General features: G+C 45.3%; 1 protein-coding gene across 4 annotated transcripts in view; it reads left to right on the forward strand.

The window, feature by feature from the left end:
* LOC135394712 (teneurin-m-like) overlaps nucleotides 1-19245 on the forward strand; it is a 469443-nt gene that overhangs the window by 416436 nt on the left and 33762 nt on the right. Inside the window, exons 1-2 of one of the 4 annotated variants that reach the window (XM_064625592.1) lie at nucleotides 5045-5070; nucleotides 5769-5860. The exons of the other annotated variants lie outside the window; for them this stretch is intronic. Of the exons in view, the coding sequence (XP_064481662.1) occupies nucleotides 5051-5070; nucleotides 5769-5860 (112 nt within the window). The 5' untranslated portion in view covers nucleotides 5045-5050. Of the gene's footprint in view, nucleotides 1-5044; nucleotides 5071-5768; nucleotides 5861-19245 lie in introns of those variants that run through there. 4 annotated transcript variants of the gene reach the window in all.

A 19245-nucleotide genomic window follows, 5' to 3' on the forward strand; every position in this document is an offset into this window, starting at 1 on the left:
AGCAAATTCTCAGCCCATGCATTTCTTATGGCCTATATAGCCCGCAAACCACCATTTTTTCATCTGTCTGCTTCACGTTCATATCACCACGTATAGGTGGCGCTGCCTCTAAACCCTGCACCTGATCCATTTCGTTGTTGGTTGTTCCATAGGTTTTGGTTTTCGTCTCCAGGCTGCGCCACCTGTACGAGGTGATGTGAACATGAAGCCGACAAAGGAAAAAATGGCGGTTCGCGAGCAGTATAGGCCATAGGAAATGCATCGGCTGAGAATTTGCTTTGCTCTTAACTTTTTTTCTACAAAGTCATGGCATTTGAAAAAAAAAAAAAAAATGTGGATAAAACTTCAGGCCAATGGCTATGTGTCTGCAAAGTTTGAAGCGCCAGAGACGTTATCTTGTATTTTTCCGACCCGATCGGAATGTGTAACCTTTGCTAAATTCACCCTGTACATACATAGTCATTAGCTGCTCTGTGTCTTTCTGCGTTTTCTTAATACATCTTTTCGGTTGTGAGATGCCCATGGCACGAAAATTTAGCAAACGCCGTATTCCTCATCGTCACGCTGTCGAGCGAGGATACATCAACGTTGCTTCCTTATGAATACCGACAAGCGAATGTAGGTGCCCGCATCAGAATAATTCATGAAATTGATTAAAAGTCCTTTACTTATCAACTTCGTCTGTTCCTCTTCGGACTTGATGGATATGGTTGTCATTTAGCGTGCCTGCAAATGAAGAGCGTGTCTCTCCTGCCGTGCATCGCTCTGTACGGCGCGCTATGGATATGGATTTCTTCTGGATTCGAAAGTGCCGTCTGCGCTACCCAGCCTGGTCTGAGATCAGGAGTGGTATTAGACAGGGTATAGTTGAACTCGTGCGGTACATTATCATTCACGGTCGATGTGGATCCTCTGTTGCCATTAACGTGGTCGAAGACGAATCGAAGTGCAACGCAATCTGTCTGCGGTCTAATGGGTTGCATGGCTTGTCGTCTGCATTCGACGTCTGCAAACATCTGGCACGTGGATGACAATACCGGTACAGTTTAAGAGGGCGTCTCGTGAGGCCACGTGCACAAGTAATATTTTAAGCACGCTTCGGGATCAATCCACAAACTAGTCCGGTGACCACTATCTGAGGCTTGTACCTGTCGTTAGTGATGCAAACTTCTTGAGTGAACTTTCTTGTACAAGTAGCTCATATCAGTCTTCCCCTTTAACTTAATACAGGGATGCAACAAAATAATGACCAGGTTACAAAGTTATTAAAAGTGAAACACCTTAACCATCGTCATCATCGTCATCACGGAAAGTGTACTGTACGTGTTATATTTCGTTCAGTGGAGCACCGTTGTCCTCTATTGCGGAATTTTTTTTTGTTTTCGTTTTTCATAATGGGTCTTCTTCCTCGCAGTATTATTCTTAAGCGTTGTATCTTCTGTTTTCGTTTCGCCGACAAACACAACAGAAAAAAATAATGAAAAGCAAGGGATAAGGAAAAGCATTCCTGCTAAGGATATTTTGCCCCGTATCCCTTGAACGGATGTGTCGGGTGTGATTTAATCTGCAGTTATTTTTTCGTTGACATTCTTCGACGCCACGTTTTCTGCATTTTTTGTTTTTACACTCCTGTGGTAGGTTTTACCATAGATTGAGAAGTTACCCGTCAAAAAGAACTCGTTACAAGTTAAGTTACCGTGTGAAAAATGTAACTAAGTGAATAACGAAGTGTAACCTGTGCTTGAAATGTAACTCGCAGTGACTGAGTTACTTAAAAAAAAGAACGAGTTACTTCCAAGTTACTTCGGACACAAAATAGCATTACGCAGGTGCAGCGCGCGTGAGCAGTTGAGTTAGACCCTGCGTTGCCTGCGGAGGAGTGCAACCCGCGTAGATCGTTTTCATTTATGCCCAGCAATACACCTCTCCCTGTTTGTAAACAAATGACGTCATAGTGTTAGACAGCGCCACAAATTTGGTAGAATTGAACTACGCCCGAAGCCAGAGGTGAACAAGGTTGCGACCGAAAGCCACGGTCTTGAGGGGATGACGACATGGTCCCTTAAAGGGACGCGACCCTCAGTCCTGCTTTCCTTTCAGTGGGAGGCAGCGAACAAGTGCCCGTTCGTGGAACCCAGCCCTCTCCTTCCGATTTGTTTCGGTTTCAGTCTGGCTACTAACGTCATGACGACGTTTCTCTGGTAGAGGTCTATTCGAACGATTTGCATCTTACTCCCGGTGGGCGCACAATGGTTCAGCTTCATTTCAGTGGCAGCGGTGCTTACTTCCTGAATAAAATACTGTCTTTGATTGAATGTCACGTTTTATGGCAAAAAATGCCGTGAAGGAACCGGAGAGAAAGCAAGAAAATATGTGGACGTGAGTGAAAAGCGAGTTAAAAGCAGGGTGTCGAACCGAACCCGAACCCGAACCGAAAACCGTACCCGAACCGTTATTTTTGCCGGAACCGAACCCGAACCGAAATTTTCATGACACTGTTGAACCCGAACCGGAGCAGAACCGTAAAAAATAATAGCGGTAACCGGTTCGCAACAAAACGGTTCGGACATAAAAGAAGTCAGCATAAGAGTTCCTGTCTATCCCCGAACGAAGACACATTGGTATCATCATCACGCGCCTATGGATTTCAGAAATGTTCACTTAGCAGTCAGACGACGACGTAAAGTAAGGATACTTTCAGCGTCTTTTTAACATGTTGAAGCGCAGTTGTCCTTGTGAGCGCCGCGGCTAGCGCCCCACGCACGCGGTGCGGCGTCTACTCTTCAGAGACGAGGTGCCACGCGGACGAATGAAACACGAATGGAGTAGGCCAGTTATATAGCTCTACAGGACGAATATGTGATCAAATAAGCGCCCAAGATTTCCCTTTACACGTGAGCAGTACAAATTAAACTAGTCAGAAACATGAGAAGTTGAGAAGGAGCGTACGCAGAACGGTGCCTGTTTGATTGGTCGTGGTCTGAAAAGTAAATGTGGTTCTGCTTATTGGTAGCGCAGTTGTGTCGTGACACATTGCCGTTGTGTTGTGGATTAACTAGTACACTGCTGTGAGCTCGGACAGAGTAATGCTGGCAGGCTTATTTTCGACATGCTTCAGTACGGTTTCAGATCGATTCACGAAGGCGATTGCGAAGGCAGTGTGCCGGCATGTACTGTCGTCTATGTTACGCTGTCCATCTTATTAGGCTTCCTTCAAGTGTATCTTGCTGGCACTGTGCGTGTGAAAAAAGAGATTTTGGGAACAGAAAGTAGCAGGACTACACCGCTTCAACAGCGTGAACTCTAGTTACAATAAGTGTTCATCCATTTCTCATTTCTCTCGCTAAAGAGCTACCTCACCGCTAGAGACGTCAATGCAGACAACAGCAGTAAGCTATTAGCCACGCATTTCCTGCTAAAAGCAGTTTTATGGAAAATATAAAACGGAAGCGTTGAACCGGTTCGCGAACCGGTTCGGGGCTGCGAACCGGTTTGCGAACCGGTTCGATTTCTGGTGTGGCCGAACCGGAACTGAACCGGAACGAAATCAAAACAACGCGAACCCGAACCCGAACCGAACCCGTATTTTTTGCGGTTCGACACCCTGGTTAAAAGTAACTTGGAACTTAATTTAAGTTACTTTGGCAAAGTTACCGGAAAAAGGAACGAGTTCCTCTGAAAGTTACCATGGCGCAAAAGTACTGAGTTAAGTTACAAGTTACCAGAAAAAGGAACTTAGTTACAGTAACGAGTTACTTGTAACGAGTTACCTCGAACTCTGGTTTTTACACTCCTAGGGTGTCTAAGCTAGCGAATGAAAACTGCAGAACATTGTGATGAGTTGCGTGTTCTAATCGCCTGTATTTGTTCTTGGTGGCTGGTTAATTAATTAGGGGCAATTAGTTAGCTAACTTTTTAATTATTCGTCTTAGGGCCGAGATGTGAATTGGAGAGTTGTAGAGCGTGTCGTTAACACCCATCTAAATTGTTTCCTACAGCGTACGCCTTGTGTAGAGCTTCTTTTTTTTCCTAGTAAGAAAGGACGCGCGCGAAATACGAAAATGAATCAAGTGACACGAGGCAACCGCACCGCGCGCGCGCCTCCATTTCACATCTCAGTGTTTCTCGACACGCTCACAACTTTCCAACTGACATCTGGGCCCTAAGACGAATAATTTAAAAGTTAGATAATTGTGTCTAATTAATTAGTCATCATAAACAATACAGGCGATTAAAACACGCGACTCCCTCACAATAGTCTGCAGTTTTCACGCGCTTATGACGCACAGTGTTTTTCGTTTTTGTTTTTTTTTTTTTTTTCGACGCCGGTACACGTTACGTTGGGCGCACCCTGTATATGTGAATCTTGAAAAGGGATGCTGCGACTCTCAGCGATACTTAAGTGATACTCTCAGGGACGCTTCTTTATCTTTGAGAAAATCGTACAGAGAGCATCAGTGCACGCAGGCGTAGCACTCGACAGCAGCTCGAAGTTGTAAGTCGGACGAGTATTCTATACGTGCCCATGTCAGTCTTTAAGGCTTCAGCCCGTTCTTGGACAATCGTTACGGCGTTCAATACCGCCTTTTTTGTTTGCCTTGTCTCTACTTCGGTGAGCTGCCTTGTCTCACTGATGTCACGCTCGAAGAGATCAGTGGCTCGTTCGAAAGGCACGTCTCCGGTATGATTGGTTGGACGGCTGAAGGTCGCTCCAAGTTCACGGATAATAAACAGGACGTATGGCAGTTTTGAGAGCGACGTTGTTTACTGTTCGACGTGTTACTTTGAAGTAGACAGCGGTTGTTTGCTCTGAGAACATCGTTGGTGTGAGTGGTAGACCATGAGAAGGAGTTGTGTTCTTAGATGATTTACGATACATGATGGTTCTTGACATTCGTGATATTTTTGTTTTCGATCATTAAATCCATCAGAAATTGTATAAGGTATGTTACCGATTTGTCTGGGATCCAATAGGTAGCTGGATTTTTTGTTTCCGAGTGTCCCCCAAAAATTTGATGACCGGCGCTTATATGACCTTCTCTAATCTGCAATGCCTAACATCGAGGTGAGGTGAGGATACATACTGCTGTGTCACACGTTCATGTGCTCTATCGCGTCTCGTCTATCTATCGTCCATCGCCTCGTCTATAATCTGCTCGTCTGTGGTCTGCTCTTTCTTTACCATTATCAGCGTTATCTTCAAAAGTCGAACACGCGCCACTCAATGGAGGAAAACCAGGAACTATCAACCAGGAACTTAAAGATGATCTTACATAACCATGCGCAACTTCGTTCGTGAGACTTGGCGTCGAATCAGAAGGAGACAGAGAGGGAAAAAAAAGCTACTCTTATAATTCGCCCTTTTTTTATATATATATAAGTAATCCAACACATCTTATCTCTAAAACTTCCTTTGGCGCCTTGGCTTCCACTCTCGCGGTCCCCGCCGCGTTTGTTGACTTTAGCCCAGTTAGCACGAAAACAAGAATGGCAGACGACTGAGAAGGTCTTGAGTGACGCCTGTAAAATGTCTGCTGGGCAGAGTTATGAAAGGGACGCCTTGTTGCAGTCAGGCTCTATGGAGGGTTAAAGGGAAAGTCAGAAAAGCACGACCGACCGACACGTCTGCAAACGGGGGGTGGGGGGGAGAGAAGGAATGCTATAAGCTGCGGAGAACGCTGATTTGCGATGTTTGGCTGAGGCGCGAATCGCAGATGGCGGTCGCATTTGGTTTCCCCAGCGTCATCATATGTCTCTCTCTGTGTTAGGCCCATAGCCAGGCCAACGTGTTTTACAGTTATGTATCCTGTCGCCTCCGTAAGGATCGATCCGGAGAGGGAACTGCTCATTGCTGTACCGGGTAGGTTACGTTGTACTTGTTTGTTTTTTAATATTATTTTTACGGAGCTTATGGCGCCGAACACATCGCTGGTCGTGTTGCTATTGAAGCTCGTGTATTTGTGAGCTTGTGCGCGTACGGGTGCTGGTGAAGAGCACGTTAGAGCTCGGAGAATCTGCGGTCCACTGTTGTCTGAAGCTGAAACAAGGTTAAGATTGGCACCTTGGTTGGCACCTATTAAAAGCGATAAAACCCCAGCACTGGGGTTATATATATATAAGAAAAAATAACGAAGCTCTGTGGCTGCACGTTCAGACCATTATATACATATATATATACGTATATGTTAGAGAAGGGACGGATCCAGAATTTTTCGAATCCGAATCCACGAATCTTACGAATCTCGAATCTTTCGAATCCTTTTTAAAAAGGAGTTTGAAAATCCGCGAAAAAAAAAAGAAAAAAAAAACACACTTCTACTGCAAAGTGTTTTGAAGCAGAATTTGATATCTTTGTTTAATGTAAAACAAATGACATAATAGTTCACTTTCAGGGGAAAGCATGCCCGTATAGTTCTTAAATGTAATTTATTTAACATGTTGTTCATCGACTACAGGAAATACGTAAACTCTCGAGCGTAAATTCTTCCCATAAAACTTAGAAACAATCGAAAGCAAAACATGTTACTGTTAAACTTGTAATGTAAGGGTTCCTGCCTAGACTGTTTCAGTTCTGAGCAATGTAAGCAAACACACAAGAAAACACCTGCCAGCCAATCTGGCTTATACGGCGGACTCCGGAGGCGTCACTTTTAAAAATAAATAATCAAACGTGGTGGTGGATTCGGAAGATTTCATTGGCCAATTTGGGCACTGGGATTCGGATTCGCAAATCTCGAATCCATGCATAGGATTCGAGGATTCGCGGATTCGGTTGGCCCATCCTTAATATATATATACTGTTGGGAGGACACGACACAAGAAGGTTTTCTGATAATGCTAAGACAGCCCACCGAGTTTTAAAAACTGCATAATTGACGTGAACGCATTTTAGGGCATCGTGAAAAAGAAAAAAAAAAAAGAACGAAAGTTAATGTGTTCTGCACAGCGAACACGTTTTCTGCCACCCACGTCGACGAAGACGCAGTGGGGCACGCAGAAAGTGCAACTCGCGAGTGAAAGGTCCGCATAACGCTCAACGGAGGAAAGCAACAGATGCCAAGACTGCAAAATGGTGTCTATATTGGGCAATATCCCTACTCCGCGCTCGCCAGCCACAGAGCCCGAAAGTTGCAGAATGTAACTCATCGTCAGAGTATGAGTCGGCGATCGCAGCAAGATACGAACTGACGCGTATTGCAGAGGGCACTGTAACGAAAACGTGCGCGGTGCGCGCCACTCGAGACCAGTTTGGATAATCGGCATTCATAAAATACGTGCTGAATGGTCTCAATTTGACCCCGAAAGTAACATGTAATGAAATAATTTTAGGACAAAAATTTTTCGAGGAGCGAGACTGACCCGTAGTCGTTCGGCCGTATTTGAAGCACGACCTACTAGATTATAACGACCGTAAAATAAGTACCCCTTCCCAGCGCCGCGTTTGGAAGCTAGCGGTGGTGCTACTGATCGGCCAGGTTATTGCTTCCTCAACTTCTGCAATACTTTGTACTTCAGCTTAGCTTAGTATTTCTGTACAAGCAGTGGACGTCCCACGGAAGATGTTGCATTCTAAAGTTGATAATCATCATCATTCTACGCGTTTTCATAGGATCTGTTGCTGTCGTCTGCTACGGTAGTCGTTCGTCCGCTTCTGCGCGTTCAAAATTCAAATTTCCATTGTCCAATCATGATGTAGGTCTCGCGGGCCGATGAGAAGCGCCCCTAGCGGATCGTGCGGACGGGGTCCTCATAGGGGTTGCCGATTATGACATGGTCGTTATAATCTAGTAGGTCGTGATTTGAAGACACGGCTCTAGCCATAAGACGAAGGGCAGGCTTAGTATTATCCCCCGTGAACGTTTGTTGAAATAATTATTTGAATGATAAGCAGAAAATTACGAAAATGAATTACAAGTGAAGCGCTGTATGTATATTTACGAGTGCAATGTCTGCTACAAGGTGTGCGGGTACGTACAAGGCACATGACTTGCCACGGTGCATCTTCAGTGAGTACGATCAATAGTATTTCGAGCTGTCTTTGCGTCAACGATCCTAATGTAGTGCTGTAACCGGCTGGAAGGCACAGGCCATATCGCGATGACAATCTGGAGTTTAGGACAACTGTTTCTTTACCATCGGTCCGTAAGCACATACTGGTCTCAGCAAAGTCCAAAGATACACAAGCGTTCTCTTATAGAGGGGAAGAGCATTCAGGCTACACGCAATCTCCTGTATTGGTGTTTTATTGCAAATTATTGCATTGCAACTCTTGTATTGCAACTATTCAAACAAAATTGTTTGAATGGCCAACTGTAGGATGGGACAAGCGCACCCTGCCCACATCACATCTCAAAAATAGTACTGCCCTCGCTCTAAAAACGAAGAGCCTGCGTGCACTACTTTTGTCTCCCCTCGCGACGATAATCAGAACGCCGTTGTTGTTGTTGTTGCATCGTTTGTATTGTTGTATCGTATTGATTTGTTGCATTGTATTGCAAGCTCTAGGATGATTCCAATAATTGTGTGTTGTCATCAAGTAAGAGAACAGCCCATGGGAGGTAGCCCTTTTCACACACACTCTATCTATAACAACGCTCCCAATGGGGAGATTGCTGTATAGGATCATTCAATAATCGAAAAGGAAAGAAAATTTAAAAGGAAACGAGTGATAGCAACAACATCAACAGGTAATGGCAACAACAAGGCAGTATTGTATTGCCAACCGTAGGTTGGGACAGTGTATTTGTATTGTTGAGTCATTAGATGAGTCACATAATTAGTGAGCCGATCTTTCTTAACGTTTTGGCCTACTATTCCCTATATTCTTGAATTGCTAACAGTATTGCCAACTGAATTTTTGTATTGTTGACTCTATGAGATGAGCCACAGAAGAAGTCAACTGAATTTATATGTATTGGCATCATGGTGGAAGACCAGCCATATCCCTTGGCTGGCTCCCTTTAACGCAACAAACGCACTAGTCTACAACCATCGCAACGCCAACACCCGAAGACGAGCTCACGGCAGGTCTGGGATTGATGTACGTGCTAGATGTCACCTCGCAACAAACCGAAACTCACGAAGAGTTGCACGTGGGACAGCAGCACGAAGGATATTAGAAGCGGATGAGATACCTAACATTGCTTTCTTCGAAGAGGATCGCTGATGTTTGCCACCGCCTTCCAAACTGGACGGCCCCGAGGACTGCTCTCTCCCTGTAAAGCACTCTACGGATGCCCGCTCTGACCCTGTTCAGTACCTCAACTGGCGTCTATCGCCGACCGGAACTGGGTGCGGGCGCAGTAACTGAACCGTGCCCCACCGAATGAACGGAATGCCTTAAAGCACCTTGGCCGTGGGCCACAGAAAATCCGGGAGTTGACAAATGCAGAAAGCGTGTTCCGACGTTTCAAAGGTAGGGCAAAATGGGCAAAAAGGCCTGGTCACACCGAAGCGGGACAACCTGTGTATTGTCATCGAACAAAAGAGCTACCTATGGAGGTAGGCTCCTTTACACGAAGAGGAACACTAGTATCGCACTATGCTGAAAGGCAGGATAACAACGCTCCTAAGGGAAATTGCTGTTTGTACGGACCATACCATGCGAACCATCCATGATATACGGGAGAGTCGCGCGACGGAGGACAGTACAAGTCTAGCAAACTGGCTAGAACAGAATGTGCCACTCATCCTGATCATAGCGGAAGATGCGAGTGGAGCAAAGCCAGCGACGGGAGCACTCGACTGGGCCGAGCACTGCGTGCTCCATGGTGATCAGCGCCCGCAGTCCAGTACGAACTGCCTGAAACAGACCTAACCTCCCGCAGTCGGGGCCACCGAAGGCTAACCGGCACCGGCGTATCCAAATTTGGAAATTTGGATGTGTATTGTCATCAAGCAGGAGAGCTACCTATGGAGGTAGACCCCTTTGGACAGATACTAACTTTACATTACAGTCCTACAACCTAGATAACAACACTCTCTAGGAGAGTTTACTTTTCGTACTGACCATACCAAGCGAAAAATCTAAACACGGGAGAGCCGCTGCGGAGTGCAGTACGGTCCTAGCGAGCTGGCTAGAACATGATTTGCCACTCACCCTGAACGTGGCGGAAAAGACGAGTAGACGTCAGCCAGCGGCGAGCGCACTCCACAAGATCATACAGTGCTTGCTCACGGCCTGAAATATAGCTCCGTCTCCGAAGTCTGGGCTACCGAAAGCCAGCCGGCAACGACGGATGTGATACACGGTGTATTGGCATCGTCTCTTTGACACTACAGCCATCACGCGACTGACCATCCAGTACATCTTTTAACGGGCAATTTATACGGTGAGCCTGACTGTCTAGTATTTTCCACAGAAACGATTCTAGTGATGCGATAATGAGCGAGATAAACTGCACTTCACTACTGGGCTTACCCTAAAGCCATATTGCACCCGAAGGAAAAACGCAATTGTCCTGTAACCGTTCTTATGAGCCATAGCTGATTCTCAACTTAAGCCTTGCAATTAACTGCATTGACGCTCGTGTATCTATGACACGTTTAGGCGAACACATGCGGTCTCTCATTGATCAAAGTGTCATGTTAGAATGTCCACCAGCGCAAGGAACGAACGCCTTTAACGTATTTGTTGAGCTTGTAAGTGGGTAAAAGATGTGCTCACTGGACGCTTCTGAGCCCACAGCTACGTACGTGCAGTCTACATATTAGTCAAGTGACAGGAGAAGAGTAGTGAAATACACTTGAGGGACGTCTCTCAAAAGGCGTCGCAGCGCAAACAAGGCACCATCTTAGGAGAGATTTACATAGCGCGCGCATGCTGTTCAGCTTCGCGGCTGTTTCTGTTTCGAAACCGGTCACTTTCAATAGCGCTCCCTCCTGTCGTCTGTTTTCTTCCACTTAGCCGGAAGGCATCTCGTCTGGCGAGCATATTGGCAAAGCCATTGGCGCGGATGCGCCCAGATGCATCCGGCCCATCGAAGATCGATGATCATTCACGATTCGCGAGACCCTTACGCCTCGTACCTTGAAATGCCAAAACAATTCACGTTGTATTCGCGAAGGAACGGTACGAGCTTGGGCAGTCTCAATCGATTATGCGTTCACTGACAAAAAAAAAAAAAAAAAAGAAAGAAAAAAGAAGGAAGAAGAAAGGAAAGAGAAGTATCGACGTTCGTCCAGGTCTTGTCTTCTTTGCTTGCAGAAAGTTTGTCACTTCGCACGCGATATTTCTGTGTAGGTACTTATTGTTTAATCTCCTGCTGTTCCAGGGTTCTTCGATGTCCAGGACAAAACTTTGTTGGTGTTAGCTTGCTTCTCTCGGAGGATTTTAAAAGTCTCATGTACTGCCTGTCAGTATCGTGAACATGAAATTTTGAATTTTTTGCGTGAGCTATTTTCTGCGTAAAATTCTGATTGCTCTTTTTTCGTGAACACTCGTTCGCTGTGCACACTGCAATTTTTCCAGTATCTAACGATGGAAAGAAGAGGCAACAGAGTCACTCGAAGGACAGGGACTTATTCCTTCGCATTTAGGAAGCAACCAAACCTCATTGAATCAAACAAATATCGTTTATGTAGGCAACCGTGCCTCTGGTTTGTTCTGTGGTTTGGGGCTCTCTAAGGCTCGCTTTATGACCCAGTCCCCATTCGTGGTGAGTTTACTTTAGCTGGCTTGCACAAGTGTGCCGGCGCCTCAGGCGGTACGTTCATATATAGCCCCGAATAGGGCCGAACTCCCGCAGCAACGTCGTCTCGACTTGTGCTACCTGTGTTTTACCCCTAGGATTATGCAATTACTAACAGCCCCCTCAAATTGCGATGAAGGAGACAGAGCAGTTCAACAAGAACAAAGTTCACACGAGCTGTGAATCTACTCCCAACTATTATTATTAAACTTCACTCGATGAACACATGTTTATTGCATCGCGTCCGACAAGCGACTGAAGCTCCTCTCTCTTTGTGGGTTCTCTGAAGTTTACCTTACGTCTCTCTTCGTTCTTATGATAGGTAAGGGTGTGGTAGGGTGAAATGGGGGGGGGGGGAGGGGCACGCAGTTGGCCAGAACAAATGAGCCGGCACATAAGGCGTTGCACATGTACTTTTTACACAACTGTTCCTCTGCGTCTTAAACAAATCGTAAGAGTCTCCCTGCTGTGTAGACAGGGGACATCTTCCTTCGTTTTAAGTTTAGGACTCTTTGTGACACTGTATGACATAAGCTGCTTACCGGAGACGCGTTCTGAGCGGATAGAAACGAAACACAATTTTGAAGCCTTAAAAAAATCGTTTTTCCCACTTGCTATTTGAAAAAATATACTTTTGCTACCTTGTACATGATGTAAAATATAAATATAATAAGGTCTGCCTTTTTGAAAAATCGACGTCAGTATGGATTTGTCAGAGTACACGTTGTATGCTATTAGAAGGGACCGAATTGCAAAATAAAAACAAGGAGAGATTCACTCCTGCTATTCATCCTATCCCAACCCTCCTCATGCCCCACCCTATAGTGGAAAAGTTACCCTAAGAAGCTACATCAACGGTTCACCCCCCCCCCCTCCATTTAAAGCCATATCCAATCGGGAGACAGCGTCGTACTTTCATGTGTCCACCCATTCCATTCCATCCTAAGAGATTGTGCTAAGAAATTCTCGTGGTCCTACTCTTCGTTTTTTTTTTTTTTACTTAGCACACCGTTAGTTCATATCTATTTCACATAGTTAATCTAGCTCTATATGTATTTATACGCTCATACACACGCGGGAGGCCTAGACCCTTCTAACACAATTTCGGCACTTCGTTTAACGTTACTCCAGCTGAAATAACACGTAGCCTCTGTCGAAAAGAGTTTCCTCTCTTTTCCCCGGTTAGTTTAACATTCGTCAAAGCTTTCGGTGCCGCCTGTCGTATCGTCTTTCCAAACGCGACTTTATTCTTTATTAGTTCCCAGGCGGATTTGTCAGCATCAAAGAAATGAGAAAGAAGTCTGAACGTGTTCTTGACGCCGCGAATAAGTTGGGGTCCCAAGAAAGCCCGGGACGTGGCAGCTGTGGGTTCTATATATGGAATTTCCGTCGTGCCTGCCCTGCATGTGTGTGGTACGCACTTATTGAAGTGTTGTATCACGTGATTATTCGCAACGGCGTAGAACTGGGTTGGCTTTGCAAAGCTGCGTGGGGGGTTGCTGAGTAGCAAGGTGATCGCCCTTGTTCAAGGTTCAGAAATGAAAAAGACACACGAGATAATTCAATTAACGTTGATAATACAAGAAATTCCTAATAATTCTAATACAGCCGTAGCTGCAAAAATTGGATTGGATTGTGTTGGATAAAAAGGAAAAATATGGAAATGTTAGTCCCGACCCAGTCAGGACTGGCTACTCAAAAACGCGTTTGTGGTTGGAACAATCGAGCAAGAAAAAAAGAGAAAAACAAACAAACAGGAAAGAGGCAGAATGTGTCAATCAGAAGAAAGCATAAAGGAAAGAGGGGGGAATAAGGGGGGGAGGGGCGACGTTAGGCACATAGAAACACTCACTGGTTCATAATGTCAGAGACTGCGCGAGCCCAGAGTTGATCGTTGCTCTGATATCATTAGCCTTTTTGAAAAGCGGTTGGAAGGTAGTTATAGTTACAGCTTCTACTCTCCTAGACTGCAATTACTCCCCATTTTAGTACCCTTGCCCTGAAATGTATTCCCCAGCCCTGTAAATAGTCGCTAAACTTAGCATCAACGTTATTGAATTTAGTCCTAAAAGGGAGTAATGGTTGTGACAACCTTTCTAGTCTCCAAAAAGGCTAAAGTGACTGTGGAAACCAAAAGTATCCGGTGTAGCTGGAGTAAACTCGCTTACGAAATGTTCAATGCAACGCCACAGAAAACAATCAATATAACAGTACCAGTCCAAAGAAAGCTCAATCTAAGAGAGAAAAAAAAGAGTAATTTTTACTCCTTTTCGGGACTAAATGCATTGCAAAAAAAAAAAAAATTAGTCCCTTTCCGGAGTAAGTGCACGGGAGTAAATAAATGTCACAGAGTGGAGACTGCATTTCACGCTCTGTTCTAAGAGTCCCAGGTGCATGATTCGTGTGCTGCATGCATGAAAATACTTCGAATCAAACCGTCAACAGTGATATATCGAGTGATATAAAATCTTGCGACATACATAGGGCACAATTTACGAAGAAAGAAGCGCTAATTGTTTCTTACTCTGTGTGGGTGGAAAATTGCTAAGTTGGCTGAGTAATACAGGCTTATGCCATCACAATGACAAAGAGCACATACTTAGGAAGACCGTTGCGTTCGGAAGACAATTTACGAAGTCGTCATGACAATTTGCAATCCTGGGGAGTAAATGTCGGGGTTAGGAGACTAAAATGGGGAGTAGTTGGGAGTATTCTAGGGAACTAGAAGCTGCAATTACTCCCCATTTTTGGCTCCTTTTTTTTTTTTTCTTCTTAGAGTGCAGGCTACAAATTGATGGAAAGGATGTTACATAGCGCACTTTGGAATGTTCGCTATCACTGCAGCTTTGAAGATCAATGGCGTGCAAATGCATCTGGCTTGTTCAAAAACTGTTGCAAATAAATCTGTGCGCGTTGTGCATGTGTCACGTGTTGTCTCAGTGCCACGGACGTGTCACCTAGAGGAACATAAAATCACCGCACTTTAGAGTACACAGTCAGCATCTTTACATTCACCTTCTACTCACCATCTACTCGATGACTATTTTCCTAATGTACCTTTCGATAACCTGTCTGCCGTGATCAAATTGTAACATGCAAGATATAGGCTCCGCTGATATGACAAACAGACGCGGTAGAGCCGGCTCTCGTAATGAGTGCCTATTTCTCCACTTTTTTTTTCGTTTCTAATCAACTCAACTCAACTCAACAAACAGACGCGACGACGACGAATTCAATCTCTGCCTATTATTTTATCTTCGTCAACATCAACATCATCAACAAACAGGGCTGTACTTTTTATGTCTGCACAGGCAATTGGGCACGAATTCCGTTGAGAAAGTAACCGCGTTTTGGGATGGCTTCACGGCGAGCAACGCCCTTATCCGCCTGACGGCGTTCGCGTCACAGTTCAGACAGCGCAACCTCTGTAGCACACTACCACGCATGCCGCAATTCTCAATATAGTAATAATAGATGCGAACCGATACCGCATCCACAAACCGCCAAATCTCATTAGTCACCGAACACTACCCCAACCACCGAAACCAATCAGTTCTCATCCCCAGCCTCCGAAACTCAACACTGCCCAAACAAACTTTTCTCTCCAAACTCTATCAACGCGTCTCACCATCGTAACCGGAACCCCAGCCTCGCCGCGCAACGCTAACCGAATTTCACGAAAGGTCTCTTCGCACGCATAATATACCTTCCTCTATACCCGTGAAATGTCGGTTTCGCGTTACTAATTGCAGCTTCGAACAGGGGTAACGCGTACCTTAATGCATCATCGTTGAGACTGAAAGCCGTACTGCTTCATAGCAACGAGGCATCATTCCTCATTATGGTTTCGAACGTGTCGTCAAGGCAACGCGACAGGGGGAAGACGACAATTCCTTCCGGTCCATCTGACTCAGGATCATTGTCTGTTGGCCCGGGAGGTTCAAGTAGCATGTTTGTATCTATGGTAGGAAGCTGGACCACCAGAAGAAACAAGAAAATGCAAGCGGAGGTTTCCTGCCGTTATCGTTGCATTTTCTGCGTCCCTGCGTTTCTAAAATGTCATCGCATTCCTTCGAGCGTGGTGGGGCGTCGGAGGATGTTTGTTCCTCCAGTGTGGAATATAATGGAAGTGGTCTGGGTTCGTGGAGTAATCTTGGTGCATGTAGCTCTAATTCGCGCGGTATTTATTGATTCTTAGCAGTGGTTGCGGTCTAGAAATGTGGAATGATGGCGCGATGAAATTTTTGCAACTTGTTCTGCGCTGGTAGTGTGGGGAGGTTCTTCCGGCGGGAGGCAAAGAATTGTTCGCTCAGTGCGTTCGTAAGCTCTCCTAATGGTTGTTTGTTAGTGTCACATAGCGGGTAGTGAGTGACATAGTGCCGCCATTTCATCTCGGCGGGTCTTAACAACGCGAAAATGGTAGAGTGAAGTGCGGTCTTCTTGCAGGGGTGTGTGGCGGTGTTTGGTATGCGAGTCAAGTGGACGTGTCATATAAAGGGGTTGAGAGATACTGTTCGTTACTGCCCGCCGGCACTGTACTGAACGTCAGAGTATTGAGAAAAAGAATTATTTGTCTACGTGCCGTACTTCGCCAACTATGAACCCGCGAACGCACGTATACGCCTCAAGACCTGATGTCTCAGAGGAACAAGAGCTACATTCATTCCCATTGGTAGGCGTAAGCACGTGACCTCTCCCGCCCGCGCTTCCCCACTGGCAGAGCCGCCTGAACCGACGTCAGAGATGCCTAGTTTTCGGTATTCGCATTTCGCTGTCCCAGTTTTCTGCCCGCGATGCATCTTCCTTTAAGTTGATTTGTGTAAATACCAGTTATAAAGTGAGATTAATAAATATGCACTCGCGCAGCACAAGAAATGTACTTGGAGACGGGAAGTTCCGCATTTCTTTGGCAAACAATGGAGAATGACTAATTTATCCTTCAGCGCACTCTTTATCGGTTTACGACATGAATTTTCGAGGTATTTGCCCCCTGTGTCGTTTTGTAACACCTTCGCAGAAACTGAATTTCCTCAAGCGTCTGAATCACATTACCGAATATTATTGGTCTCGCAGCGTCTTTCATAAGCGCATTGTGACGTGGTCATGAGGAGTTAGCATAAGAACCTGCTCGAGCATCTTAAGGACGCTTTTGTCGGCGGTATTTTTTTTTGTTTTTATTTTTATAAAGCCACGTTTCTTGTAAGATAAAGTGATAGTGAAAACGAAGGAGGAAAGAGGCTTTCCTTTTTTCCTTGCCTGGGAAAATGTGTCCTCGTTGAAAAGCTCTCACAAACTGGATTACAGAATTGGCTCAATCCTTCGCCTTTCCGAATGGCCGTTTTCTCTGCATGGGGAAGAGCGTTTCGCTTCATTAAGAGTGGAAAAAAGCCAATTAGTTGCTGCTTCACTCATGCCCCGTTACTTCTTTGTCTCTCTGAATGCTGAACGCCCTTCATATCACACTTCTCGAACACAATCCGGTCTGTTATTTTTGGTACGGTATCCTTTGAATAGTTCGACACTCTGAGTCATAGTTTGTGCGTACACTCTTGACTTGTCGGACGATTTGTTTCTTTGGGGGAACTCACAAGCTTCGACACCTAGTGAAATAAGTCCACCGTACGGAGCACTGTATTGTCTTTTGGTTAGCACTTGCCTTTCTTTTGTAATTTACTGGGTTTTTGGTGCGCAATTAGACCTGCCTAGATTGAAATTATATGACAACATGATTCAGACTTAAAGTAGGAGAAAAAAAAAAGTATTTATTCTGAAAGACATGACCTGACTGAAGACACTGACTGAAAGAATGAACATCCTGGTAATCCTTGCACCAGGTACTTCCAAATGAATCAGTCAATTTATGAGTGAATATTATGCGCTTCCGCGAAGTTTCGAAAGGATCTGAGAAACTTGATAGTTTCGGATTCTCCGCGACTAGGTGACGTCACCGAGTGCTTCCGCATCTGTCTCCCAGCAGAAGCAGCAACAACAACAACAACAGATATATTCTGAGCAACAGCGCGCACACCTTACTGGAATCGGCTCTCCGGCCCATTTTGGGAGGTAAAAGACAGGTGCCAACGATGGTGACGAGATTCTTTGAGGAGCAATGTTATCAGACGTGTGTCTGTTTATGACAGTATTGCGTAATACCTCTCGAAACTAGACATTCAATTTACGACACTTCCGCGTCACATTCATATACAGAAACAATATTCTGAGAGAATACAGCGTGAGACACGTGGATCACTCATTGGCAGAAATTAGACAGCATTCTGAAGTCATGAGATTCGGTCGGCGTAGTGGCACATCAATATACGTGTTTATGGACACGCCGCCAACCTCCAGTGACAACGTATTCATCTTCTAATACCCACTGTGACGCGGGAACTACCATTGAATCCCACGACCTTTGAACATAGGTGTAGCTCCACCAAGGGTCTGACTCGTCCACTCCTCAAAGCGTGCATCTCACAGGAACGCAAACGTGACGTACAGGACGCATGTAAACTGGAGCTGTTCTTTATTTTTATTCTGTGTCAGCGCCGCGAACTAACTGTGGCTATGAGCGGTGTACAGATGTGGATAGATGGAGAGAGGACATCAGGAAGGGACTAGGGGACCGGGGCGGAGCTGTTTCAGCAGAAACCTATAGTAGTATATCATATCATATGCTGTCCAAGCTGCTACATACTGCCACGGTGGCTTATACCCGTACATAAATATGATACGTATATATTTTCTATCACTCTATCTTTTCATGTCGTGGCCAGGGCAACGACACACCCAATAGACACGGACCTTTAGTCCTCCGGTCTAATGTGCTCCCAGACCGATAGACGCAGAATAAATGACGGAATAAATGCGACGTACTGACGGCCAATGCTGCATTATTGATTCCATTTAATCTGCTCAGACCCATTGTGGCGATACCAGCAGCGATACGGTGTACAATTGGCTCCGGCGTTTCACAGAAACAACGGGGGCTCTACCTGTAGCAGTGAATGCACGGAGACATCTCTCATATATTATTAGTGGCGTTATTATTATCGTCAGTTCCATTATGGTATCCGATAGCTCAAAATGTAGACGGTGACTGTTCATCATTCTGCCTATATTGTGTATTACTCATTCTTCCGTTGCCGTAGTTTCGGACGGAGATGTGGTTGGTGGGTCTTGCGTCTTTCTTTTTTTCTTTTTTTTACGGGTACGATATCAATGATTTTTTTACGGTACGTCTTTCTGTGTGCTGTGTCCCGAACGTTTTCAGACCAGAACGCTTGACAGATGATAATGAACTGACAAATGAACTTGTACACTAAGGTACTTAGCCCGTCGTTGTTTTGCTGTGGTCGTTTATGTTTCGACATAATGCGAGCAGGACCCATTTTTGTTGTTACCCACCTCACCGTCGTCATCATCCAATGCGAGCTGTAGTATCAATGAAGCTTTTGCACAAGCTGAAGAATAAAGCAATCCCAAGCAGCACAATGTACTGAAAGTCGAGTGCAATAGGGGTGGACGGGTAGGTGGAAGGCCTTGAACACGCTCTTGC

Source organism: Ornithodoros turicata, chromosome 5, assembly GCF_037126465.1.
Source record: "Ornithodoros turicata isolate Travis chromosome 5, ASM3712646v1, whole genome shotgun sequence".
NCBI lineage: Eukaryota > Metazoa > Arthropoda > Arachnida > Ixodida > Argasidae > Ornithodoros > Ornithodoros turicata.